At 42.7% G+C, this 26,682-nt stretch overlaps 1 protein-coding gene across 2 annotated transcripts; it reads right to left on the bottom strand.

Moving 5' to 3' along the window:
- Positions 1 to 353: 353 nt before the first annotated feature.
- On the bottom strand, positions 354 to 25,264 carry GATA6 (GATA binding protein 6). 2 transcript variants are annotated; one of them, XM_073329426.1, is made up of 7 exons: positions 25,182 to 25,264; positions 23,076 to 23,986; positions 17,344 to 17,510; positions 13,385 to 13,510; positions 12,172 to 12,259; positions 11,977 to 12,083; positions 354 to 1,241 (listed from the first exon to the last, which is right to left on the bottom strand). In XM_073329426.1, exons 2-7 carry the CDS (start codon positions 23,965 to 23,967, stop codon positions 1,074 to 1,076), a joined length of 1,548 nt encoding a protein of 515 aa, XP_073185527.1. In that variant the 5' UTR covers positions 23,968 to 23,986; positions 25,182 to 25,264; the 3' UTR covers positions 354 to 1,073. The 2 variants fall into 2 exon arrangements, with proteins under 2 accessions (XP_073185527.1, XP_073185528.1); XM_073329427.1 differs by lacking the exon at positions 25,182 to 25,264 and having other exon boundaries at positions 23,076 to 24,036.
- Positions 25,265 to 26,682: the final 1,418 nt, after the last annotated feature.

The following is a 26,682-nucleotide window of genomic DNA, read 5'->3' on the forward strand; positions in this document are numbered from 1 at the left end:
CCTGAGAGAAGGTTTGTTCTTGAAAACTGTGTTTTAACAACTGGAAATACAGAAAGTGGGATGTTTTTGCTGCAATAAAAAAAAAAGCATAAGGATGCCTAGTTAACTTTTTTCTTTTAAATTATTTACGTACCATTAAGTTAAAATGTTTACATTCATTCATTCATATAAAAACTGTTGTTAAATCTTATGCAAATGATTTAACACTGATTGCTGCAACGCAAATTGCACTTCTTTTTTTTTAAAAAATTATTTTATATATGGAAGAAAAATATCTGATTGCTACCCTGTTTACAAATTCTGACTGACTATATAGAGTTCAGTCACAAAATATTAACTTTCATAAACCTCAGTCACAGTGTACATTAAAAGTTATAATGCAGTCTTGCAAAGTGAGTAAATATTTTAAAACAAAAGATCTCATTAACGGACTCGACCTTGAGAGACTTGTACCAAACATTGTGATTTCCTCCATGGGTGTACTTGAACTCTGATGCAGGAAAATGACAGAGTAATGGAGGCATACTGGATACGGACAGTGCTAACAGGAGAACTGACCTGTGAGAGGGCATCAAAGGTTTAGTTCAAGATGTGTGCATTGGCATAAGCAATACGCACATTAGCGGTTTCTTAAATTTATCTCACTATCCCTTATCATCAAAGGCTTCCCTTATCTCCCTCCCAAAAGATGACTACACCAATCAAATTCTTTGGAGAAGTGAGAGAGTGAAAACAAACATACAATCAAAAAGGCAGCATTGCTGGATTTCTTGAAGATGTATTTCTGGAACCTAACAAAAGCTCTAGGGTGCTCTTTTTGGCTGTATTCATTTTACCCTGGGAGAGATTCACTTTCCCTTGTTTTCCTTGCATAGATGAGGAGCTGGATGCTAAGGCAGAACCTCTTTGGAAAAAACACCTCTATCATTAAGGCACAAAAACATCAGAGGAATGTTCTAGCCAGCACTCTCCCTGCTGCTCAGACTTCCTGATAAAACAGAACAAAACAAAAACAAGTGTGGACGTCTAAAGGCTGCAGCCCAGTGCAGGTATCCAGATTCATCTTCTCTGAATCATGCTAAAGCTAGGGCACACCAGGAATCCTGTCTCACCGATGCTGTAACTTCAGCTGTGGAGGTCAGGCTGACTCCTGTGTACAGCCCTTCTTGACCTGAATACTTGAGTGTGCTGCCTTCAGGGCTGGTGCTCTCTCCTTGGCCAGACATCACTGAAGAACCCGCCTGGAGAACAGGAAAAAAAACATAAGTGTGCTTTAACTCAGTCCTATCAATTAAACAAATCGGGAGTCTGGAGAGCTGAAAAGAATTTGCCTTTGTGAAAAATGGAGCCAGAGCTCCATGAAAGCTACTAGAAGTAAGTGTTCTATGTGCAGTGCTTCTAAAGCCAAGAATTCTGCAGAAATGTTATTGTCCACTGGGTGCACCAGACTCCAAGCAGAGCCGATTTGCTTGGCCTTTGTATGAAGGATCAGGATTTGACCCCACTCTGCCGCTCTTGTACCTCAAAACCTCTGATTGAAAAAAAAACCCATCAGGACAGCCAGCGCATTCTCCCCAGTATATAACGGACCCTTCTGTTGGCATTGTCCCACCTCAAGAGCTATCAGTATTTGGGAAATATTACATGATTATCTTTCAAAAGATGGAAATAATCTACCAGAAAAAGGGAGAGCTGGACAAGCCGAAAGAAATGGAAATTAGCATGATTAGATTGTAATGTGCTAGTCCGTGGGTGAGTGTGCTCTAGTGCCCCCTACTGGATGGAATCACGGGCCAAGATTTTCAAAAATGGCTACTGATTTCGGGTGCCTACATTTTTGGGTGCCTAGTTTGAGACAACATAAGTGGCCTGACATTCACAAAGTGGGTATTCAGAACTTTCTGAAAATTAAACTCATTTTAGATGCCTCAAAAAGTGGGCACCCAAAAACAGAGGTAGCCAAAATAATTAGTCACTTCTCACAGTCTTGGCCAGAACCACTCAGATGTATGACATCATCCCCATACTGCTGACAGCTAGCAAAGATTCATGTTTATCTCAAGTGGCAGAGGCCTATGCTTTCGAACCAAGACGGTCTTAGCTCCATCCTTGCTGTCACCATAAAGTTTGGATTGGTTATGGTGAGCTTGAACCACAAAGTTCTCAGTGGGCCTGGATTTGTTACAACCCTCCTATCCACTGCAACCCTACAAAGATCTAAATCAGTGAGACAAACCACAGGGAAGGTTTGGTGGATGTGACTCTGAAATCTAATAATAGTCAGTCCATTTATTTTAACAGAGAAGCTGAGAGTTCCAAAGATAAAAACAATCCACTTTTTCCATGTGACCTAGGAGATCTGCTGAAAAGGAAAACTTCAGTGCCAGATAGAGAAAGAGGCAACATTTCACCTAATAAAGGAAATGTTTAAGAGCTGACTTCATGAGAAATTAACTCTTGGATAAATTGACTTTAAAATCTTAATTTGCTTGTAAATGGATACTTGTTGGACCAAATTCCTATAAAAGGGAATAGCTGACAATGGGACTGTGGAAATAGCCTGCCCATTATTTAAGTGGAAAGTACATATATTTAATCCAATCATTTCACACAAAAGGAAAACCTCCCTCAGGCCCATCTCTCAGATCTTCACCTGGAGCGGCGCCAAACTAGCAGTTCTCATATATAAAAAGCAGAGACTCGCCCAAATGTTTATGGAAATTTCCACTTTTGTTCAAGGGCGGCTTCCCACAATGCTTTGTGAGTCTTCATGGTGAAAGGTGGCAATATCCACCAGAAGAGACAAATTTGCCCCAGGTTAAATTTCTTTTTCCACTGAAAGAGATATTTGTGGTCAGCTGATATTTTCTGCCTGTGGTAAACTGGGGTCCAGTTTCCCCCTCAGCAGAGCTCTTGAAAGTTAGTGAGGGTCCATTGGTGTAACCTGAAGAAGAATTGTCTCTGGAAGTACTTCAGAAAGTATCCATGTTAATAAAAAATAATTCAGAAGATCTGACTTTGACCACCAACCAGTTAACACAAGGTAACACAAGACAGTATGCTTACTTCTCCTGCTATATTTATGTTTTATTTATTAGATATTATACTGCTATTCAGTAAAACAAAATATATTACTGTTATAAATATTTGTAGGGTGATATAAATGTTATCTGATTAAAAACAGTGCACTTTATGATGCAGATTTATTGCTACTCCTGAAATTAAGTTCATTCTTAAAAGGTCCATTTACCCTGGCATCATTCAAATGTTTCACAATGTTTTATTTACATCAGAATCCCGTGCTCCTCTGAAAAGACATTTTACGGATAATTTGCAGAGCTGATCAGAAACCAGAAATTCTGTTCAGTGGAAAATTCTAACATTTCAAAATCAAAACAAAAAGCTCCAAATTTTGAAATTTTCTGTGAACCAAAAGTTTTTTAAAAAAAGTTATTTCAGGTCAATCAAAACATTTCATTTTGATTAAATTAGAATGTTTCATTTTCTTAAAAAATTGTAATATATGATCATTTTTGAAGCAAAACGTCATTTCAAACCAAAAAAGCTTCCATTTCAGATGTCAAAATAGAATGTTTGGACATTATCAACATGCTTCCTCACAATTTTTTTTCTAACCAAAATGTCATTGAAATTGACACATTCCCGTGAAAAGTTTCAACCTCAGAGAAATGCCATTTTCCGATGGAAAAAATGTTTTGTATGAAAATTTTCCATCAATGCTAATAATTTGTTTGAATGCTGCACTGCCTTTTCACATAATAATAATAATACCATATTGCAAAACCCACTGATTTCAATAGGAGTTTTGGGTGTGCAAGGAATGAATGATAGCAACCATGGCTGCTGCTATCCTTACTTCAATTGTTGTTGCAGTGTTGAGGTAGCCATGTTGCTCCTAGGATATTAGAGAGACCAGGTGGCTGAGGGAATAACCTTTTATTGGATCAACATCTGGTGGTGAGAGAGACAAGCTTTTGAGCTTACACAGCACTTACCTGAAGAAAAGCTCCATGTAAGCTTGTCTCTCTCACCAACAGAAGTTGGTCCAATAACAGATATTACCTCAACCACCTTGTCATGCTTACTTCAAGTCTCTTGTTGTAGAAGAGAGCTTATGTTATTGGTTATGGGATATAACCAATTTGACTGCACCCAGTCAAAATGAGCATTGTAATCTTTGGGAGTTTTGCTTAAGTAAAAAACTGAGTGAGTCTGGCAAGGTTTGGATCACAGAGCCTTTCCTTTGTAGGTTGGTGATTCAAATCCAGTTCTGTCATTAGTGATCAAAGTTTACTAACTGATGCCTGGTCAGTGGCCCATCTGAAAAGAGTTTGATGCTCTCATTCCAATTTGAAGTGAACATCACAAAAAGCAACCAGTCTAATTGGCCTCTTTATTGGTAATCTCAGCAGAATGTTAAATGGTCTGGAGACTTAGCTAGCGCAGGGTGGAAGCCCACTGCCCTGATAAATAAAGGACAAGTAAGTTCAATATATAAAATTTAAAAGAAAGATAATGTTTTCCTTTGGTGGTGTGCTGTCAGATCCATGGGTGTCTCCTCTCCTTCCCCAGGACTTTCCTTGTATTTGTCCTGCTTTAATGGTCATGGAGCAGCCTACACTTTGGGAAGAGGCTTTTATATCTATAATATATAACATAGGTTCCTCTTTAACTAGAAAGACATTTTTAAAAATACATTCACCCTCCCTGGGAGGAAAGAGTTTAAACTACAGGAAAACAATATTTTTACATTTGAACAAGTTTTGCAAAGATTGTGTACACTAGAAATTAGTGTGAAAGGTTCCCATTCACCTCTCCCTGCTGCTATTATTCCTTCGGGTAAACAGCTCACCTGCTTTTTCCTTGTCTGGAAAAAGTAATTCACTCTTTCCCTGATTCAATTCTACAAGGGTGGAGCAGAGAGATCTGTTTTGTGTTCCCATTTGTGGCTTATCTGTTAACGCTCCCGCAGATACCAGAGAATGCGGAGGCACTTCCGGTTTGAAGGCTGCATATCAGTGCCTGACCCAGACTGGGTCCAGCTCCTAAAATGAGCCAGCATGAAGTGGGGGAGGAGAAAAGGTGTGGGAGGGAGGGGGATGGGCAGGGCAGCTTAGTTTAGAAACCATTCCTAGTTAATGGCATGACAAATTCAATTTGGGGAGTTCCTAAAGTGAGACATGGAAAATAATCTTTACGTGGTGAAATGCCCATGGCTGAATCATTAGGTTACGCAGGTCTGCTCGTGATTAAACATCTCTGCTATAAGTCCCCGAACTGTATTATTGTATTATTATTACGTTAATTATTAATGTATTATTGTGGATTATTTCAACCCATTTCTCTGCTGGGGGTGAATGAGTTTATCAGGGGGATGAGAGTGCCTTGGGGTAGGGGTGGGGAGTAGGAGAAGGCTGGTCCCCGGACTCCAGCATCTTTCTGTGGGTTGGGCTGTGGGCAGGGCCTGCTGCCCCATCCTCCAGGGCATCCTGGACGGCCCCAGTTCTGACACTGGACACAGCACCGCTGTGAGTGTGGGGGAGGGGGACTGGCAAGGGGAGGGCTCTGCTGGGGAAGCAGGGGTCAGGGCATGGGGGGTCTCTGCTGGGGGGTGAGAGGCCAGCCAGGGGGGAGCTGCTCTGGGGAGCAGGGCCTGGGGAGGGAGGTGGTAGCTCTGCCGGGTGGTGGGAGACCAGGGAGTTCTGCTGCTGCCAAGGTGAGTGTGGTTAGGTAGGGGGGTGCCTGAGGTTGGATCTGCTGCCCACTGAACTAGAATCCCCTCATACTCCGTGGCTCTGGTCTCCCCCTCACCCTATGGGGCTAAGAAGCTACCCTTAGGCTAAGTAGCCCTTGCCCAAAACTGACCCCAGGGGATCCATGCTTTCCCCACAGGGCCCTCCCCTTGGCCCTAGCAGCTGATCCCCCTCTGCAGGGGAGGCACCCTGGAGCTCACTAGTCACATGGGGATTTTCCCCTCTCCCCCACCTCCTGGGCATCTCTGACCTCAGCACTATCCAAGTCCCCCCCCTTTGGGCCTTTCCCCTGTACAGAGGTGAGTGTGCATGGGGCATGAATCTACAAAGGTCGGTGCAGCAAAAAAATTATGGGAACCTTTGCCATAGACCAAGGAGGCGGGAGGCCTGGGGTCAAATCCCTGCTTCACATCAGGCAGGGATCTGAAACCGGGTCTTCTACATCCTGACCATGTGCTCTAACCACGGGAGACAGAGCTGACCTGGCTTAGGTATTTGACTCCAGGAGAGGATCCAAAGTGTGACTCCTAAGTTGCTCGGAGAGGTGGTGCTTAGGTGACTCCCTCTCCTTGGCATTTCCTACTGGCTAGCTTAGACAGCTCCCTGCCCAGCGAGCTGGCTTTTTTGAATCCCCTTTTCAGGCACCTAACTCTCCCCATGTCTTGTATAGGAAGCCTGGGCACCTAATTCAGGATAGAGAATTCCACTTGGCAGCAGGACACCTAAACGTTGGGTACTGCAACGCTCAGCCTAAGTTACCCATGTAAATTCCACCCCATGTGTAGGTCTTTGGGGACAAATTCAGAGCAGCCATGGCACAGAGAGAGAGTGTGAGACTCTGTCCAAGAGGCAGAAATTGAATAGAGTCAGGCTGGAAGAGTTGGAGAAGGAAGATCAAGGAGTTTGAAGTGTCAGGGTGGGATCCCAAAGCTGTAGTGAATCCTCTGCCTAACTGGCATTGCGCTTATAGTTCTCCCCAACAATATAAGACACAGACAGACACCACTACATACATTTTTTACACTAAAGCCTAAAAATCTGCTGCCAGTTTTATCTTGTGAGAGGCAGCCTTGCCGACTAAGAGAGGCAGAATTCCTTCCCTGCTCCCACTTGTTCCAGGGGGAAGTAACCAACTATTAATACTGGCCCTGAAACCAGTGACAGATTACTAACCCCATGCACAGACTCAGCTGTGAAGGCCATAATATCAGGGGACAGAGTCAAGCTTCCACCCACTCCCTGCGTCTTTCAATCCACTTCCTACCAATCTGCATTGTGGTGATGGAGAGAATACTAGAGATGCAGCCTATTATCTCCCCGCCCCCATGCTGGCAGTGGAGATGCAAAGAGGCTGTGGAGGAGATTTGGGGAGGGGGAGCAGGGATTAACCAAGTGCCATGAGCTGCCCCTTAGTTAGTACTTTCACGGGGCTTTAAAGATCTAAAGTGCTATATCAATTCTAGGTGTTACTGGTTTATGGCTAGATCTATAGTAAGCCAGTCTCTACTGATAAATGATGTGCATCCTGTTGCATTGCCCTGGCTTGGCTCAGCTTCAGTGATAACCTTTATTTATTCAAAGCACGCTTACAAAAGTTCTTTGTTACACAAAACCTGATTTGGTAAACGTTGGGGGTTCCCTTAATTTTCCAGTGTCCGTGGCTCTCCTGTAAGCCTGCCTATCCATAGCACTTTCTCTGAATATTATTCTTCTGAATACTATTGTTTCCTTTTCTGCTGTAATCTTGTCTTAACAATGATTGACTTAAAAATAAGTATGAATATAACAAAAATGGAATTCTGTTGATTCAGTGACATTGCCACTATGTAGAATTATATTTTTAATGCTGGTGTAATTACTCCTTTTGCTTATACTAGAAATGTGTAAGTTTACATTTACTCTAATCTCTCCTTTATATTATACCAAAATAAATCTATGGTTAATATGTCACTAATTTCCAAAAGACAGCCAATATTCCAGCCTGGCAAGACTGCTGTACATGCTATTGTCACTCTAAGGACCCAATCCTGAAGTCCTTCTAAAAGCAAAATTACAAGTGAAATCAATGGGAGTTTTTCCTCCACAAGGACTGCAGGACGAGGCCTGACATTAGACTATCACAATATTTATTTGTATGGCCCTTCTGAGAAAAATTTTGTGTTCGTTTCCGCTCATTAATAAACAAAACCAACCAAACAAAAATGTCCTTAAGATTTTAAATTACACGGCATTGACTCAATTTTTTTGCTGCACAGACTCACAAAATTGCACTGTTATGCATTAATGGACACATATATCTACATACACCCACTCAGTTACCAGATAAACAGGAATGAGTTCTTCAGTTCCAGGAATATTGCTTGGGTTGTATGGGTGTAAGTGAGGGCAATAACTGGCCTGCTATGCTTAAAATTTATCATGACCAGGACAACATAGACAAAGGACCCCGTCAGTCTCTGTCCACCCATGATGCGGGCTGAACTTCAAAAGAGTGGAAGTGCTGTCCAGGAGCATAAGCTGCAACAAAATGTAGAGCACCATCATGGTCCCCGTGAAAGCAAGCCCAGGTGCTCCTCATGGACACTGGACGCACAAAGTACTGGCATGCTGCAGAAAGGGTGATCATATCTATTCCACAGGGAGCATAAGTAGGCAGAAGAAGCTCCCCTATGTGGTCTCTCCTGGCCCAAAGCAGAAAAACAGATGTAAAGGACAGCACTTCTAGACACGATCCAGGCTGCTTTACAAGGCACCATTTGTGGTGCACATTGGTTCCCACTGGCACACCAAGATTCCTATTCATTGCACAAACGGCAACAGGAGAAGTGGGGCCCTGGCTGCTGTGCTCTGATGTGGATTTACATCATCCAGACAACTTGCTATATGAGTGTGCCATATTTTATGCCCAAGACACAATGACCATAGCAATTCCAATGCCAGGTGCTGTAGTGGCTCCTCTTGCCACAGAGTTCAGGGCCTCTTTCAGCTCTTATATAGGCCCAACGCTTTACTGAAGGGAGAATTCCCTCATTGTTGCTGTATCCTCACTGACATCAGCTCTGGCTCATGGAGACTCCATCTATTGCCATAAAGAGCAGACTTTGTAACAGTCCTTACACTGTGTTTTGTCCTAATGGGGTAATGGAATACTGCTGGCAACCATGCCCACTGCAGCCTCTGCACATCTACAGAAGGGTGTGGACTGGGGCATATGAATTTTATATTAGTTTATTTCAGCATATTGTTGTGTGCAGTTTTCTCCTCTGTGCACTTAACGGGGGGCATCAGTGGGATGATGTGTCTCAAGATATAGAGGCAGTATGTTTTGAAAGTTTCAAATATTCTTTTATAAGGATATAAAGCAACTTCATATAGCCTGTAAACGGTGCTGGTCCATATTAACAATGGAGAAAACTCAGTACTTATACACAGAAATGGGCCCAAACTAAAATCCCTAGATCCAGATGTGAATTTTGCAAAGAACCCCCATCTTTATAATGGGTCATCCCAAAAGCTCAGATGCAAACACTTCCAAACATTGGGATGGTCTAAGTCTGGAGCTGGATCCAAATGTTATAATTCATGCCCATTGCTATTAATCAATCATATGTTTTAATTTTTTTAACTTCTTCAACTAGGGGCATAAAATCAACATTTAAGCCATCGTCTTTTCTCAAGGCTGGCAGCCAGTAAAATTCCCTGTATGAAATGTGCAGTTTCAAAGCTGCTCAGTTGAGTAACTGCCTTTCAGAGGATAAGTACCTTCTCCCTCCACCCACCTCCCCCATTTATTTTACTTTTAAAGGAAACGGAAAAGGTAGGGCTGAAAATGAATCTTGCTGAAACAAATTCTGCTGAATTTCATTCCCATTAGATTTCCACATTGCTAGGAACTCTTTTGGCAGCCTTGCAAAAGCATAACAAATTACTCTTGTACCAGCAAAGGAATTCATTTTCTCTAAATGATTCATTTAGCAATAACATTTCTATGAATTTCAGGCAATAGTTTCTAAAACTTCATATATTTTTCCCTAATGTATTTTGGTTCTTTTTTGTCAATTTAGCATTTTCCTACTCCTCAAAGTATAAGAAGTAGGGCAGTCAAAAATGTGTCAATACAGTGAGCTACATGGAATGAGTTTGTTAGAATATATAGTTCATTATAATTCCCAGTGAACATGTGTCCACATTACAAAAACACCAAAAGCACAGTTGGCCCTAAATGACAACATTTTTGCTAGAAAAGCCGAGGACTAAATAGGCATGGAGTCATCCCTATGAGCAGTTCTTCCAGCTGATACAGGTAGATCAGCAGGGGGAAGCTTGCACTGCTAATGTCTGGGCTGTACCTGTTCTAATAATAAGTAGAGAATGGCCATCAGTCCATCAGCTCTAAATTCTCATGAAAAAAATATCTGAATGGGTGGAGAGGGAGAAAGAGGTTTGGCATTAATATAAATTTTTTTTACATGTGATCAGATTTAGGTTCCATTGCTCTGAGATGCTGAATGCCCTTAATTCCCATTGCCTTCAACAGGTCCTGAGCATGCTCACCAACTCCTGTGATTCAGACACAGAGACCGAGCTTACTTCCACTAAAGTTAATGGTGAAGCGCCCCATGACTTCAATGGCAGCAGGATCAAGCCTTAAAGACCATGACCTTCTGCTTGCATCTTCTTGCCTCTCCTGTTCCTTTCACATGTTAATTATTGACTGCCTAAAGCAAACAAGGTTATAAGATCAAGTGCGTGGACATGGGTATATATAGTACATGCCATTATTCCAACTACTTCGCAGATTCAACTCTTATAATGTGCATTCATGGTTCAAAATGGACAAGTGGGAGATTACTTGCCATTATTACTGGTTTAGGTCTCATCCAATGCCACTGAAGTTAGTGGTGAATTTAGATCTAAGTGGATTTTCTTATCAAATGTTTGGGAGAGGGGAGGGCACAGAGGGAGCTTGAAACCTAATAATTTTCCATTTTAGACCTTTGTTTTAGTTTCAAATTTCCCTTCCTTTAATGTATTTTATTTATTGTTTGAACTCTCTGAATTCTTTCGTGTCACATACAGCCTTTTAATAACATCGCTTGCTGGCATCAGATACAAAAGTCCAGCATCTCTGAGCAGGATTGTTGTAAATAAGTCTACAAACAACAAAACTTGTTTTTGTTTTTGTTTTGTTTATGGTGAAACTGCATATTTCAGGAAAGAAACCACGGAAAGGTATTTGGATCGGGAAACATACCAAAAAAGAGTTATGATAAACAAGTTTCTTTTTAGTAATAAAGGAACAGTGAAAGCCATGCTAAGGGTATCTTTTAAAGTAAATGATATAGTAAATGAAGAATACAGAAGACTGCGACGGTGTGTGTGTGGGGGGGGGGGGAGGTGTAGATAAATAAAAGAGGTTATAAATTAAACTACTTTTCAACTTTAACTATAGTATGTATTATCCCAAATGCTGATCTGAGGGGTGGTAAGAAGGTGTGGTGTGTAGATGAAAATAAGAGTTTGAAATAAACAAGATATTGTTCAGTGGACCTCCTGGGCTCAGTCCTGTGAAGTACTGAACAGCCTCCACTCCCAGTGGGAATCTTTCCATTGATTTCCATGGGCTTTGGATCAGGCCCTAAGTGCACATCTCAATTCATCTTTCCTGTACACAGACCTCAGGACTGAGTTTTGTTGCTTTTAGTGAGACTTTAAATTACGCTTGGGGGAGGGAGTTGGGTGTGTGTAACGCATGCACACATTTTTAAATAACTTTTGGAAAAGATGAGATGGGTGGTGCTTTGAATTAGACATGCACGTTGGCCAGCATTCAAGGAATCTGTGTTATGTGCACTAATGTTATTGATGTTGTCACGATGCCGTGCATTGCTATTATGTCTAAAAAAACAGTTTTAAGATAAAACCATTTAAACTCTTCAAAACAAAATGTTTTTGTGTAAGCTTTGGTTGATTTAATCATAAAATTTATATAGATCTTAATTAAGAGGTCTGTAAAGTACTCCAGCTTGTCGTTTTGTTTACATTTATATGTAATTTCCTCAGAAAATCTTGCTCCTGTATCAGCTAACAAAACTGAAAAGTTTGTTTAGATTATTGTACTGTTAGATAAGATAAAAGCTGAGATAACATATTGTACAGCGATCAGCTTGCTTACAAATAAAGATACTATTTTATCACTTACCCCCGAGGCTGTAGTTTGTGTGCTAGGGGAAGCATTTTTGCTACAATCATCTGAGTTAGTAGAAGACGTGGATGTTGGAGTCATAGGAACTGCATTATTATTGTTACCTGCAACAGCAGTAACTGTGATTAGAAACAAATATTTTCCAGAATGACAAAATCCTTACATCCAAATATCCTGTCTTACAATATTTACCAGAACATGTCTTTGACTTATTTATGTTCTTTGGTTTTCGCTTTCTAGTCTGAATTCCTTCTTTTTTCATGGCAAGAGGCCGAGGAACCTGGGGGGGGGGGGGGAAGGTGGGGAGAATGAACACAGATCATAAAGTTTTTCATGTACAGCACTCAGCAGAAACCAAATTTTAACATAAGATCAAATGGTGCTACCAACTAAATCAATTGAAATCAACACTTTAAAGCATTTTTATGATTATATAGACTCTACTTTCCAAAAAATACCTAATTTTTCCACTGTTCTAGCAGTGATTCCAAAAAGTCTGAAGTTTTTACTTAGGCAAAACTCTCATATACTTCAGCCAGAGATTTTCCTAAGTAAGGACAACAGGACTGGATCCTAAGGATTTAGAGGCTGATCCTGGAAAACAGATACACATGAAGGGCCCAATCCTGTTCCTACTGACTCCAGTTGTGCATGAACAGGCCTTGACCTAAGTGCTTGTAGGATGGGTCTTTAAAACGTAATATATATTCTTTTTAAGTATTTATCCATGTGAACTAATGCATCATATTCAAGCTTATCTTTATACCAAGAAAATGCGTAAATAGCTGCTTTGGAGTCTGGGTCATTAAAGGCACAAATAACATACCTTTGAAATAGAAAATATGTATTCAAAATTAATATCACTTACCCAATAAAAAATAGCTTTGGAAAATATAATCAATTAATGTACGTGATATGATCATGTTTTATAACCATCACTTAATTTCTTTTTTTAAAATGCTGGACAAAGTATTGATAAATTCTAAAATCCCAATCCTTCAAAGACTTATACATGTGCATAACTTTAGTCACAAGATTTCCCAGAGTCTAGAGCTAAATGGATTCCATTATATTCACAGTACAGTTATTTTCTTACACCATTATTTTTCTACATTTGCTGAAAAAGTATAACCAACAATTTACTAACAAGTGCCATTCCGAATAATTTTTTTCTTATTCTTCAATTTAACATACATTTACAGAATCTTTAGATGGCTTCATTTAGGCTCCGATCCTGCAACATTAAAGTCGAAGAGAGCTTTGCTATTGACTTCAATGAGCATAGACTCAAGCCCGTGGAGCCTGCCCCTGTTAGTGCTCAGCACACTGAAGTCAATGGATGTTCCATACGAGGATTGGGTCCTTACGAAACAGGAATCAAATGTGGACTGAAATAGCTGCCTACCCCGTGAAGTTTCATATAAAGGCCACAGGCATTGCATACTGGCTCGCCCTCTGCATTCCTACGCCACAGGGTTGTGGTTGTGGTGTGACAGTTGGCACAAGACAAACCAAGCCGTCTCGAAGAAGGCTAGGGGACAAGCACAAGTAAACAAAAACATAAACAAACAAATATAAACAAATGTAGTTTGCCACTTAACAGCTGGAGAGAGGAATAGACTGGTAACTGGTTTACCAAAGCTATGTGTAATACAAAGTCAGTATGACAACATTCAGCTTCTGTAAGCTGCTTCAAAACCTAATCTAATTAAGCCCTCCACCCACCCCAGAGTGTGTGTATTATTATCCTCATTTTATAAACAAGGAAACTTATGCAAAGAGGTAATGTGATTTTCCCAATTCTGGAGAGGCAAAATTAGAACTCAAGAGTTTCTGATCACCAGTTGTGTGTCTAGACCATGGGATATCATCACTTCCTCTGATAGGTTGGATATGAAAGGATTTGAACAGATTTCCATCCAAATTGGAGCACTCTCCCTTTTCACAATGTGCTACTGTAAAGTAATCGTTTTGACGCAGCAGTTTTTTGTGTTGCCTTAAATTGCCTACTTTTTAAGCATTGCCTTAAATTGGTTTGAGAAAAATCAGCTTCTTTTAATGACCTTCCTACATCAGCAGTGAAAAATGAACATTCCAGTATGGCAGGGATTCTGTTTAAAGCAAAGAGACAGCTCAATTTTCACAAGCTGAACTTCACCTGAAGGGCTGACAGCTGCAAACTTTTGTTTTGACATGGAAAAGGAATATGGAACAGATATCAAAGGGACTTAATATGTACAACAAACAGTGTCATTTTTGTAAAAACATATTTATCACCAAGTGAAAAACAACATACTTCAGGAACATGCTTTACAGAACAGTGCTCTCTCTCTCTGTGTGAATGTTCTAGGAAGTCAGTAAATTGGTGTGCGACAGCAAGGTCCATATTATAAACAAGCCATTTATGACACTCTTCAGTGGAGTTTGGAGCCAAGATGAAGCAACCTTATATCAGAAAATACCATATAACAAAGAGCTTTATGACTGCAGACTATATATCATAAGTGAAGCCAGTCCTCATAAATATGTGAAATGAAGGTGAATGGGTTATAAAAGTTCCTGTAACAAGCGCTCTCTTTCACATTCATCACAAGCAAGGAATTCCAGCTACATCATAAATCTGTTATTTTACAAAGTATTGCAATGTCAAAAAATCTGGGACTAGCTATGTTTGCAGGCTGAAAAGATTAGCATGGAGCAGTCAGTTTCAGTGCACTGCATTCAGCCCATCATGACCATAAAGAAAGAGTCCACAACAAAAACTAATTTCTTGGGCCCTTTCCATTTGTATCATTTACTGTTGGTTTGCTCGAAATATCTGGAGACCTTTGATACCACACCTGCCGCACAGAAAACACAAAATAATGTTTTCAGAATGATAAGTACTTTTCAGAGCTATAGTCAAGTCTCTTGAATTCTATCCATTTGTGTAACTAAGTAGTGAGCTGTAACTTTACATCACAGTTGTAAAGAGAATTATAAATTAAATATAATTGCTTTGACTGGGAACTTTGAATCTAAAAGTCATTACTGATTGCATACTGTAGACAATCAGCAAGCTGTGGTTTCAATCGGTACCAATTTAAGGCAATACGGAATGTACTGTAACAAATAATTAGTACTGAAACAGAATTTGTTGTATTAATTAATAAAAGAAAATGAAAGATACACACTGCTTCCAAATTCTGCTTACCTTCCTAAAGCAAAATGACTGTTGAAATCAAGAGAGTTTTGTGTGTTTGTAACGTGAACAGGATTTGGCCCCAGTGTATACGCTGCATTTTCTAAAATTTACATAGTTGGATCTTATCACAATTTTTTTGTTTTTCTTTTATTTTTGTTTGCATGAAAATTAGCATAAGTTTCAATATATTTTATATTGAAAGTTTTCTATAATTTTCTGCATCGCTGTTGTAGTAAAATCTAATTTATCTAAAAAACTATTTAACTTTCAAAAAGTTTTGGCACTAAAATGGAAAAAAAATCTTGGCTTTCCTGCTGCAGGAGCTTTACCATTGACTTCAGTAATAGTAGGACAAGGGCCAAAACATGCTTATCATCTTCAAACCATTTTTTATATATACTTACAGATGTATGAATATACAATCATACATAATATATAATTTGGTTGTATGCATTTGGAATAGATTATGACTATATTTTTCATAGAACACTGTAAAACTTTTGTTTCATTGAGGTGTCAGATTGAAATTGCTGCAATGCACACACACACACACACAAAAGTGAAAACCAGGAACACCATGGACCAGATCCTCAGCTGGAGTATATCTGTTCCATGACCTTAAAGTTAGGAAAGCTATGATCATTTACACCAGCTGAGGATCTGACCCCATGTGCTGCATTTTTCCTGCTAAATAGCCTTAATGAAATTTGCTAAATAACCAGTTAAGAAATTGAGCATTCAACAGTAATTAACTTTTGCTTTTAATGAATTATTTGGCTTAAGAGCAGGCATTTCACTAGATGAATGTTGACATGATGAAGAAAATGTGGCTTTTAAAAGCTTGTCAGGTTTTTAAAAGCTTGTCAGGTGGTTTTTTTCCAGTTACAGAAAATGTTGTAGTGGATGGTGATAGAATTGTTGTTTAATAAAGAATGGCATTTCTTTTTATACAATAGAAATATGAAGGAACTGCAACAGCTGGGGTGATTGAAGGGGTCTTGAAGCTTGATCAGTTTGTCACACTGTCTTCAGACACTGGGGGTCCAAGCCCTGGTTTGGATTATGTCAACATCACTTATTATAACTATCCCATTAATGGCAATTATCGAAAGGAGAATTCTCTTTCTTTTCTGTCCTCAACACAGATTTATTAAAACCTGTCTGCAGTTCCCTCTTGTTCCATTTTCTCCTTCCCTCTTTAGTGCCAGTGCTGAATTATAAGATGGGGTTCTGGTCTGTAGTGTTTGTTCCCCCCAGGGTTTCAATGTGTGTTTTTGACAAATTATGGTTCATTTTTAGGCGTAAAACAAAAAAACAAAGGCTTTTATCTTGTTTAAGCAATTGGTTTTCCTTGAATTATATAAACAAAAATCCCAGAGATTCAGAGAAATAAGCTCTTCACAAACAAGGTAGATCTTTAGGAATTTCTAGCCCCCTGGACAAACAATTTTCAACACTCCGAAAGCTGAAACTTCCAGTATTTTCAGTGTGTATCTTTAAACATCTGCTTTGCTTCTTTGATGGGGGTTTATCAATTTTAAAAAAAACACCCAAAGGGAGAACTCTTATTTCCCCTGTTTATGCTCCAACATAATTATGACCTAAAGATGAGCCAGGCAGCAACGCTGGATTGAAGCACTAGAAGGACAGCAAGAGGGCTGCATAGGGGGAACCTAGGTTACAGCATAACCCGCTAAGGCTAACACATCTTCTCACAGGTTAGTCTGCCACTTCACCCACGTTAAAGGGGCTTTTCCACTGTGTTGAACTCATTTTCTGCCGGTCAGGACAGGGTCACCCTGAGCCTACAAGGTGCTGAGCACCCTGGGCTCCCACTGACTCCAATGAAAGCTGTGGGCACTGAAGGCCCTGTCGCTGCATAGTTAGGTCAATGGGGGGGGGGGGGGTCTTCCTACTGAGTTCAGTGGGAACAGAACTGAGCCCTACATTCCTGGCAGGATCAGGGACTGTGTGAGTGGGCAGAGGGAGCTAAAGGGCAAATTGTGGGAGCTAGGACTGCAGGCTCAAGCCCTAGGAACAGGGGGTCGGTATTGAAGGCTTATGACGTCAGCAGCCGTTCACACTCAAAAGGTGTGACTCCAGTTTCTGAGGGGGGGGGGGGCTGGAATGTGGAATGGGGCTGGCTCCCAGCCGTCTGTGCCTGGCGCTCACTCACTCACCACTCTCTTCTGGGGTTTGATGAGGGGCCTGCTTAGGCCGTTCATTTTGGTGTACAGCCCGCAGGCGTTGCACAGATAGTTGCCGGTGCCGTCCCTTCTCCACAGAGGGGTCTGAATGGAGCCGCAGTTCACACATTCCCGGCTCTCGGACAGATCTTCCAGCAGGTCTAGGAGGGGGACACAGTCAAAGGAAGGCGAGTTAACAATACAACCATCCCCTGCTGTCAGACCCGGGGGAGCGAGCTGCAATCAGCGGGCAGAGATCGCTGGCTCTGCGGGGAGGGCTGGGGGCATTGCGCAACAAGACGGCGGCAGGAAACTTGCCCAGCCCCAGCGAGCTTTGCCCTCTGCTTCCTCCCTTTGACTCATCCTCATCAGAGCCATTTTAAAGTGAAGTCGTGCAAGGCCCGGCTGAACCGAGATACCCCGGCCGCGCCCCCCCTGCCCCCCACTCCCAACCTGCGTCGTCATTTGCTCTTCGGAGCCTAGCACAAGCTCAGGTCACGGCTGTCCCCTGTGGCAGCAAAATGCGCCTTGGGCAGACGAATCGAAGTGACCCGTTTACCATCTGTCCCCGGGGGCTCTCTCGCGATCTGGAAGCCCCAGGCCAGGCTGACCCACGCCCCCCCCCCAGTCTCCAGCCCTTAGCTCCTCCGGCCACAACGCAGCTGCAGGCACGACTCTGAATCTCTCACCACTGAGGTCAGCGCTGTTTAAAACACCGCCTGATGATGTTTCCAACCCGCCTGGCCTTGATACACATGCTCCTCTCGTGAGAGAGCGTGACAAAAATGCCACACAGTAAAAACAGAATCGTGGTAACAACCCACGGGGTGGGCCTTCCCCCCCCCTACGGCCCGATCCTTCGCACGTTGATCACAACGAGAATTTTGCCATAGCGAAAACCCGCAGGACAGGGCGGTTGGGTCAGTTAAAGATGCAATCGTGAACTTTTGAAACTGAAAATCAGACAGTGCGATATTTACCAATTTTCGTTTAGTCTGGCAGAATTATTCGGATCTCAGAATTTTACCAACCTTTCGTATATTGCCTATATTGAACAGAATCTATTTTCAATCAGAACTGCTCGCGGTGTTAATTTAAATTATTTATTTACTGTATAGAAAGAAGCAATAAATTAAAAGGCGTTTACACAGGGCAGAGATTGGTGTTCAGAGCTCTTATGTTCGTTGCCAAAATATCCACCTTCCAAAGTCCACTTGGGAGTCTAACTGTAATCATAGTAAATTGGAAGTGAAGTTATTTTTGTCAAATAATTCTCACTCACGACTGAGCAAGTGTTTGATCGTTTTAGATTCTTACTGAAAAAAACGCATTACAACTTGTTAAAACTTCAATACAAAAAAAGTCTTTGCTAACTGGATTTTACTAAATCTGTAGTTGAGACAACGATTAGTGTTGTGTGTGGGGGAGAGAAACTAAATCTCATTATTAAGAAATATACTAAGTGGAAAAATACCTAACATTTTATCACAGGGATCTATTAATTACTAAACAGTTAATAAAGATACACATGTTAGGCAATAAATAAATAAATCCCAACTATAACAATCAAACATTTCCTCCTGTGGAACCCTTTCTTTTATCTGATTCATCTCTCCATATTTTAAAGATAGAGAACAATTTATATATATGAAAACGTTTTAAATTATCTCTGTACAATATATGTGTGTGTGTATATATATACACACACAAATATATATATATATAAATCAATTATATATATATTGATTTATATAATTGTGTGTGTGTGTCTATATACACACGCATATATTATACAGAGATAATTTAAAATGTTTTACTTCCATATCACTTTCTTAGTTTAAGAGAGGAGGAAGCCATTGTTGCAGAAGTGTAGCTTCATAATTGATTCTCGCTCCTTTTAATGCCCTGTTCTACCTGACTTTGTTCGTCTTGAGGTTACTCTTTTATGTTTCACATATTAGCTTTGTGTTCCCTAAAGTGAAAGAGATCTTGTAAATGTCAAATAAGGGTTTGATATAACTGTTTGATTATACTGAACGTACTTCGCCTAGAAAGAAATTGTATTTCCCCCTCCCTGGTCCCCCTCCCTGCAAATTTTTTTCCTCCCTTCATTTACAAAAATTACAAGTTCAAATGAAATCAGAACATGGCAGAGTCCAGAGACCACAGTTCAAATTACACTGTCAGCTTGTAACTCTTAACACATCACTAAGATTTATTAATCTTTGCACTAAAAGCTGCCATTGAATACAGTAATCAGTAAAATGCTTAAGGCTTCAAGGACACTGGAGTTAAACAGTTATTTTTTCCAATTGTTTACTTTAAAATGTTACCTTCATACCTATGGAAAGAAATTCTATGGAGGTAATATATCTCTAGCCTTTAGAATAGTTCTTCCTTAATCCATGCTAGATATATTTATAATTATAATAAAAAAATATAGCTTTAATTGTTCAGTAAAAGCTTAGAAACTCTTATAAGTAAAGTTATGAGAATTCTGTCATTGTATTATTTATGAGAATTCTGTTTCCGTTAAATTATGAGAATTCCACGATACTCTTTGCCTTACATTTAAACAAAGAGCTTGATTGCACACACTGCATGTGTTCTGAGCGCTGATCTTTTTATTTGATAAAACGTTTATAATTGGACCCATTTTAAATGCGGGAGTCTAACTTGCAGAAACAGAAAACTTTTTATCATTAGTCGGAAGTGATGTGATGGAATCGGTAGTGGGGTTTAAGGTTTGTTTTTTGTTTTTTTTAACTTTGTGCAAATCTCCCCGAATCCATTATTTTCCTCTCCAACAGAGACACTTCTCTCCTTTGAGTTCCCACCCGGGAATAAAAGAGCGTTCATGGAAATATTAGGAGACGTACACAAATCTATAGTAGATATTGTACATTTTATTTGTGATATCCGTTTATGGTTATTGTATTATACAGCAAGCACCCAGAACATTAAGTGCCATAATTATTATAATATTACAGGCCCAAGCCAATGGGGATGTTTCTGAGTTAAAGCTGTGGGCTGGAACTCTAAGAATGGATAGCATAAGAGAACCTCAATTTGTGGAGGACTCTAATCGGTTTGTTTGCTTCTATTTTAATGTTATATCAAGCATATACTAGACCTTGAAATCCTCTTAAATAAACTAGTTGATGGGGAAACCATACAGAAGGTTATTTGTGCTGAGATAATATTTCTCACACAAATATATGCAGTGTAGTTGTAGCCGTGTTGGTCCCAGGATATTAGAGAGACAAAGTGGGTGAGGTTATATCTTTTATTGGGCCAAGTCTGTTGGTGAGAGAGACACGCTTTGGAGCTTACCCAGAGTTTATCCTTACCCAGACTTGAAGGACAACTCTGTGTAAGCGGGAAAGCTTGTCTCTCTCACCAACAGAAGTGGTCCAATAAATAAAAAGATATCACCTCGCCCACAAACATTATAAACAGATTGCATTCACATGCTACTCTGAATTTAGTCTAAACCTGATTGGGGGAGGAGGGGAGAAGAAAGAGATGTTGAGGTCTGGTGACTGACAGGACACCTGCGCTTTGTAGTTCGGATGCACACACACTTTGATTGTTCCTAGTCTGGATCTTGCCTAGAGTCTCTTATTTCCTTCACAAGAAGACATTAACCCCGCTCTGAAGACTGTATCTCCAGCAGCCAATGCCTCCCCCCGTCTTGCACATGCCCACACCTTTTTGGTCACAAAACTGATCTTCAGGAAAGTTTAGGGGGGAATACCGTTAGAAACATTAAAATGTACCCCGTGAAATTAGCTGAGCTACTTTCCCGGCCGTTTTAAATCAGGAATTAAACATATTACACTCCATGTAATATTATCACCGCTTTTCCAAAGACAAGGTTGTAGGGACCAGGGAGGGATATACTACCGACTTAATCGTTTTAACATTGTGTAAACGAAACAAGAATCAAATCAGTTTCTTGAAGAATACATAAGGAAAGTACATCTGGTATTTTCGAAGGAGAATCAGTGATCCAGAAAGAGATCCAGGGACAGAAATGTGTCCGCTCGCCCTTCCTTGCAGATCTAACCCTTCTTCCTTAACCTCTTTCTGTTTAGGGTTGCCCATTCCTTCCTTCCTCTTCAAACCTATCCATGAGCCTTTTCCCCTCCGCCCTCACTCGTCTATGAGCATTTCCATTCCCATAACCCTCTCCTTAGGCAGATGATATGATTGCTTCCTTGCGGGTTTGATCCAGGCCGGTTATCACCGTGTTTTACACTTTAACTTTGAAAGTCCTGACACTCAACGTTCGTGTTGCATGAGAGGAGGAGGGTTTTCTGCTTTGCTTTGCTCTTTCACTGCTATCTCTAAAAAATTAATCATCTTTATTCTCTGTGTCACGTTAGTAAACACGAGAGTGGGACTTAAAATGCCTAAATCAAATATGTTGCATTTGGGGGACTGGAGAAAGATTGTTTATCGAGCGATGAAAAGATTTTTAGGTGGTTCCTTCTGTTGTTTAGAAGGAAAATTGTACTGAATCCATGTGCATAAAATATTTATTAGTAGAGTGACAGGCAAACGCAAGCGCAAAATTATATTCCGACTGAAAGAAATTGAAGAGATTGCAATAACCAAAAATCATCGCAAAGTAACTCAGTCTTCAACCCCACAGTTAATTTAATGACGCGCATAATTTCTTTTGCTAAAAGACGCTTCCATCAGTACATTCCGCCACTGGGAGCCTGACTGTGCCAGCGGTTTTAAAACAGAAATTCCCATTGATTTTAATTTAAAAATTGCTAACACTAACTGGCTTTGGATTTGCCTTTGGAAATCACAAAAATCCATTGAACGAGTCTCCGTAATGTGCCTGAATCGTTTATTTCGAATAGAAGATGTGATTTACACTGCATTTTTTCACTATTTCTTAATCGGATTATGTTAATACGGGGAAGCACAAATATACAATAAAGAGACATCTGGAAGTGACTTACATTAACCAGTTCTTTTCTTTTCTTTCAAAAAAAAAACAGGCTTAAAACGCCGATGAAAAATACTTCTAATTGATGCCATTTAAAAAAAAAATACAAAAAGCAAGGCAGTAACTTTTATTCCAAAAGATACTTTTGTATTACCGGCCCCCTGCCTGCCATTATCACCAAAGCCACACCATTCAAAAACACCAAAAGAATGGGAGGTCTCAAAATACTTCCACTGATCCCTTCCAAACCACTGTCCCTGCACACAACTCAGGAGAGAAAACTTATTCCAAAAGACACCTGAAGGTCCGCGGCCTTTTAGGATTCCTATTCAGCAAACTTTATGCATATTCATTCAAAGCCTGTGTTTGTGCTAATACAAGGGCTCCTCCTGGCACCTTTATCCTCCCCTTTAAAAAACCCACAAACCCCACACGCCCCAGGATCTTCACATTTTCTCCAAAGACACCGACCTCCTCCAGTCCTCCTCCTCAAAGGATACACAAATAAGGACTAATAATTATACTTCAGTGCCATCTGCTTCCCTGTCACTTCCTCCCCTCTCTGCGAGCACAGCTCCCAGCCTTGCAGCAGAAAACACAGGCTGGCCACAGACAAAAAATGCCGCCCCAGCTCCCCTCCCCTGGCGGGGAAATCCTCTCTCTCGCTCCCTCGGGTTATTTCGTTCCTGTTGCAGCCCTCGAGAGCTTGGCCGGCCCTTCACCCAGACCCAAGCCCGTGGCGGGGTCTGGGCGCTCTTACCTGAGCTGGGAGCCCGCACCGGGATCGGGGTGGCTCGGCTTTGCAGACAGTGCAGCATGGAGTTCTCAAAAGGTCCCGTGGGCCAGGCCGGGGTGAGCTGGGGTCCCACATAGGAGGGGTAGTGGCCGGGGTAAGATCCGTTCAGAGGCCTGCCCAGCGGGCTGTACTGGTCCCTGGCATTGAGGCTGCTGCTGTAGCCCCCCGGCTCTCGGGAGGCCCCGTTGGCCATGGGCGGGCTGGGGGAGTAAGGGAAGCGGCCCGAGGGGTGCGAGCCGCTGCCGTTGCTGTACGAGGGGCTCTCCGAGGCCGGCTGGGGCCACACCGAGTGGCTGCTGCCCGGGTGGCTGGGCTGGGCGGCCCCGCTGCCTTGGAGGTAGGGGAGGCTGGGCAGCATGGAGCCCACGCGGGTGGTGGGCACGTAGACCGGGGAGCTGGCCGTGGAGTGCATGAAGCTGCCGGCAGATCCATCGTAAGGGGCCGGGGGCCCTTGGCTGGCCGAGATCGCCAGGGTCTGGTACATCTCCTCGGGCTGCTCGGCGCCGAAGGGGCTCAGCTTGGAGCCGCGGCTGGACCAGAGCAGCTTGTTGGTCTGGTCTAAATCCGTGAAGAGCAGGATGTCCTCCCAGCTGGGCAGGCTGGGCGCGTGGGGGGCTCCGAAGTGCACGTAGGGGGCGAGCAGGGACCTGCCCTCGGCGGCGGGAGGAGGCCGGGTCCCTTCGGGCTCGTGCTGCGGAGTCTTGGAGGAGCCGCGCTCGCCCGGGGAGCAGCAGGAGGAAGAGGCCGGAGAGGGCGGAGAGGGGCCCGGCTCCCTGGCGGGGAAGGGGCAGGAGGAGTCGCCAGCGTCCGCGCCGCACCGCTTCACCACGCACCAGCCGCCGTCAGTCAGGGCCATCCAGGTCCCCGTCTAGCCTCTGGGGAGGGGATGGAGGGGGGAGCCGGGGGGGGCACAAAAGAGAAGAAAAAATCCAGTTAGCAAACAGACCCCAGCGTCTCCCTCTTTGCTGAGACCCGCTGGGGGGGTGGGGGGGCGAGGGGACCCTCTAATCGCTCCTGTCGCCTGGGCGGCGTTGTCTGGCTCCCGGGCAGAATAAGGATCAGCCGGCAAAGGTCATTAACACCCCCCAGCCCCGCGTGCGTCCTAGCAGGGCGCGCCAGCGGCCCGGGCTCAGCTGCCCCCAGCAATAGGTAAGAGCAGGCAGGGAGCAGGGCACCAGGCTGTGCGTCCCCACCTTATCTTGGGTGGCAGATCGAAAACGAGAGGGGAAGGGGAGAGCCCCGTTTATTGTCGGCTACCCACGCGCCCCTTCCTTGTTTTCCGATGCGTGAGTCATCTGAATTCCTTCCACGGGGAAAGCGATTAGCAATGGCACGGGGCAGGTTCTCTATAGCTCTTGGGAAACAGACCCACGGCGTTCCATCAATCCGTGTCTTTCCCTCGGTTTTGTTTGTTTCAGACAAAAGGTCGCAAAAGGGACGGGGTGTGCAAAGCCCACCCAGGAAAGGCGATCTGCTAAGGGCGAGGGGCATGTACCTTTCGGAGGAAGCTGGTGCCAGCCTGCGCCACTTACTCCGGGCCTGTGGAGTTGCAAGTCCAAACCCACTATAGCACACCTTGGAAATGGCACCAATCCACAATCAACAAACTCAAACTGCGGCACGTCAGACCAGCTGGGCCCCCCGGCGGAGATCACACCGCGAGCCTATTAAACAGGCTACACACCCCCAGCCCAGCCCAGTGCCAAGTCCTTGGAGGAGAGGGGTAGAAAGCGACAGAGAGAGTTTGGAGAAGGGGGAAGTGTCAGCCGCTCAAGCAACAAAAGTGGACGCGCAAGTTTCCTTCTCTGAGCTTCCCAAACCACCTCGGGACTCTTAAGATAACCACATGAATATCAGTCCCAACACACAAACCCCCCTTGCAAACAGGCACAAAATACGTCTCTCCCTTTGCAAGATAACTAGGAGATAAGGGGCGGGTAGATAAGGCTTCCAGGCAAAGGGATCAGAAGTCTGTCCAGAGCAACTCCTCGTGCACCAGCAGAACCCTCAGTGAGCCCGGATCGTGTTTTAAATCAAGAGTACAAGAAGAAACAAAATCAGTAAGCAAACCTCTCCTGATTGCTTCGCATTGGCTTCCTTGCTTTGGTCTCAGCAGGCTTTAATCCAGTGAGCGAGGAGAGAGGAGAGCGGCAAACTCGAGTCCAGCGGCTACTGCGAGCGGCGCATGGTATAAAAAGGAGAGAGGAGGCGCCTCTCACAGCCCTGCCGGAAAACTGCAGCCAGCAAGTCCTGATTGGATTCAGTGAGCCCTAAACAAACACTGCGCTCCGGAGGGGTGCCAGTCCCAGGGCGAGTCACAGGACAGACGCACCGCTGCTCCCAGCGCTGGCGTGAGGGGCTGCGCAGGCACAATGGGATGCGCGCTGAATGCGGGGGGAGATAGAGATCAGAAACCACTTTTCAGAGATATCAGTGTCAGGCAAATGCTTACAAAAGGGGATCAGCGACTAATCCAAAAGTTGCATGCTGATAGAACGGCAAACTGGGGCACCATCAAAACCCCTTTGCCCAATTATATTTCTCCCCAAGATTATTCTGTCTAGCTAAGTATCCATCCATCGCTCTCTTCTCCCTGAACAGAAATAGACAAGGTTTCAGAGGGGTAGCTGTGTTAGTCTGTATCAGCAAAAACAAGGAGGAGTCCTTGTGGCACCTTAGAGATTAACAAAATTATTTGGGCATAAACTTTGGTGGGCTAGAACCCACTTCATCAGATGCATGGAGTGGCACATACAGTAGGGAGGTATAAATACCCCGCATATGAAAAGATGGGAGTTGCCCTTACCAGGTGAGGGGGTCAGGCTTTGTTTTCACTAAAAACCCATTTTACCGATCAGTTTCCCTTCCCGTATTTTTTTTTTCGCAGGTTGCGGGAAATTACTTTTAAAGAGTCAAGGGCCATGATGTTCTATAGACTGAACTTCACCTAGGTCATACCGAATCGGCCCCTTTATCTTTTTGTATGAGCCACACGCTGTTTGCCTTACCTTCACATTAAGAAATCAGGTGAATAACCATCAAAACGTCCCCAGGCTTTTTCTGGTAAAATCAAAGCTATCCTCGATTTGTTGTAGGAGGACTCAGGTAAAGTCAAAGACAGGATATGAGAACCCACTCCGTCCACTCCAGCCATTATGGCTACATTTTTAGTCTCTTTCTTTCTTATTCTTTCTCTTATCTCAGCTGTGTACAAACTGATATGGTACTTAGCAGGAAAGTGACTGGAAATTAAAATAACTTCGTTCCCCAGAGGTTATCAGCTGGATATCTGTCATCATCAGTTTGTACAGAAAGAGAGTCATCTGTAGCAAGGGGCTAGATGAAGCATGTCTCCCTCCCTGTAGCCATCAGAAACTATTCGTTCCGACAGACACAATTAAAAAACCTGCTGATAGAGAGTGTTTATCTTGGGTAGAGGGTTTTTTTTTTCCGGGCAAGGTGAGTGGGAAGCGAACAGTTTGCATGATTGGGGATAAAATATGGGGTGTAATAGTTTGTTGAGAGCGCGGGTTCGGTGCTTTGAGTTTCAATGCATTGCTTTATTTTGGTT

This window comes from Lepidochelys kempii, chromosome 2 (assembly GCF_965140265.1).
Source record: "Lepidochelys kempii isolate rLepKem1 chromosome 2, rLepKem1.hap2, whole genome shotgun sequence".
Lineage (NCBI taxonomy): Eukaryota > Metazoa > Chordata > Testudines > Cheloniidae > Lepidochelys > Lepidochelys kempii.

Bases quoted from the DNA above. Each gene is read 5' to 3' on its own strand.
- GATA6 (XM_073329426.1), bottom strand. From the start codon at position 23,967: ATGGCCCTGACTGACGGCGGCTGGTGCGTGGTGAAGCGGTGCGGCGCG. The intron at 12,260-13,384 runs GTAGGCAGCTAT...CCCCCCCCCCAG, and splicing joins TTTATATGAAACTTCACGGG to GTTCCTCGGCCTCTTGCCAT. The intron at 1,242-11,976 runs GTAAGTGATAAA...CCTGTTCTCCAG, and splicing joins CACAAACTACAGCCTCGGGG to GCGGGTTCTTCAGTGATGTC.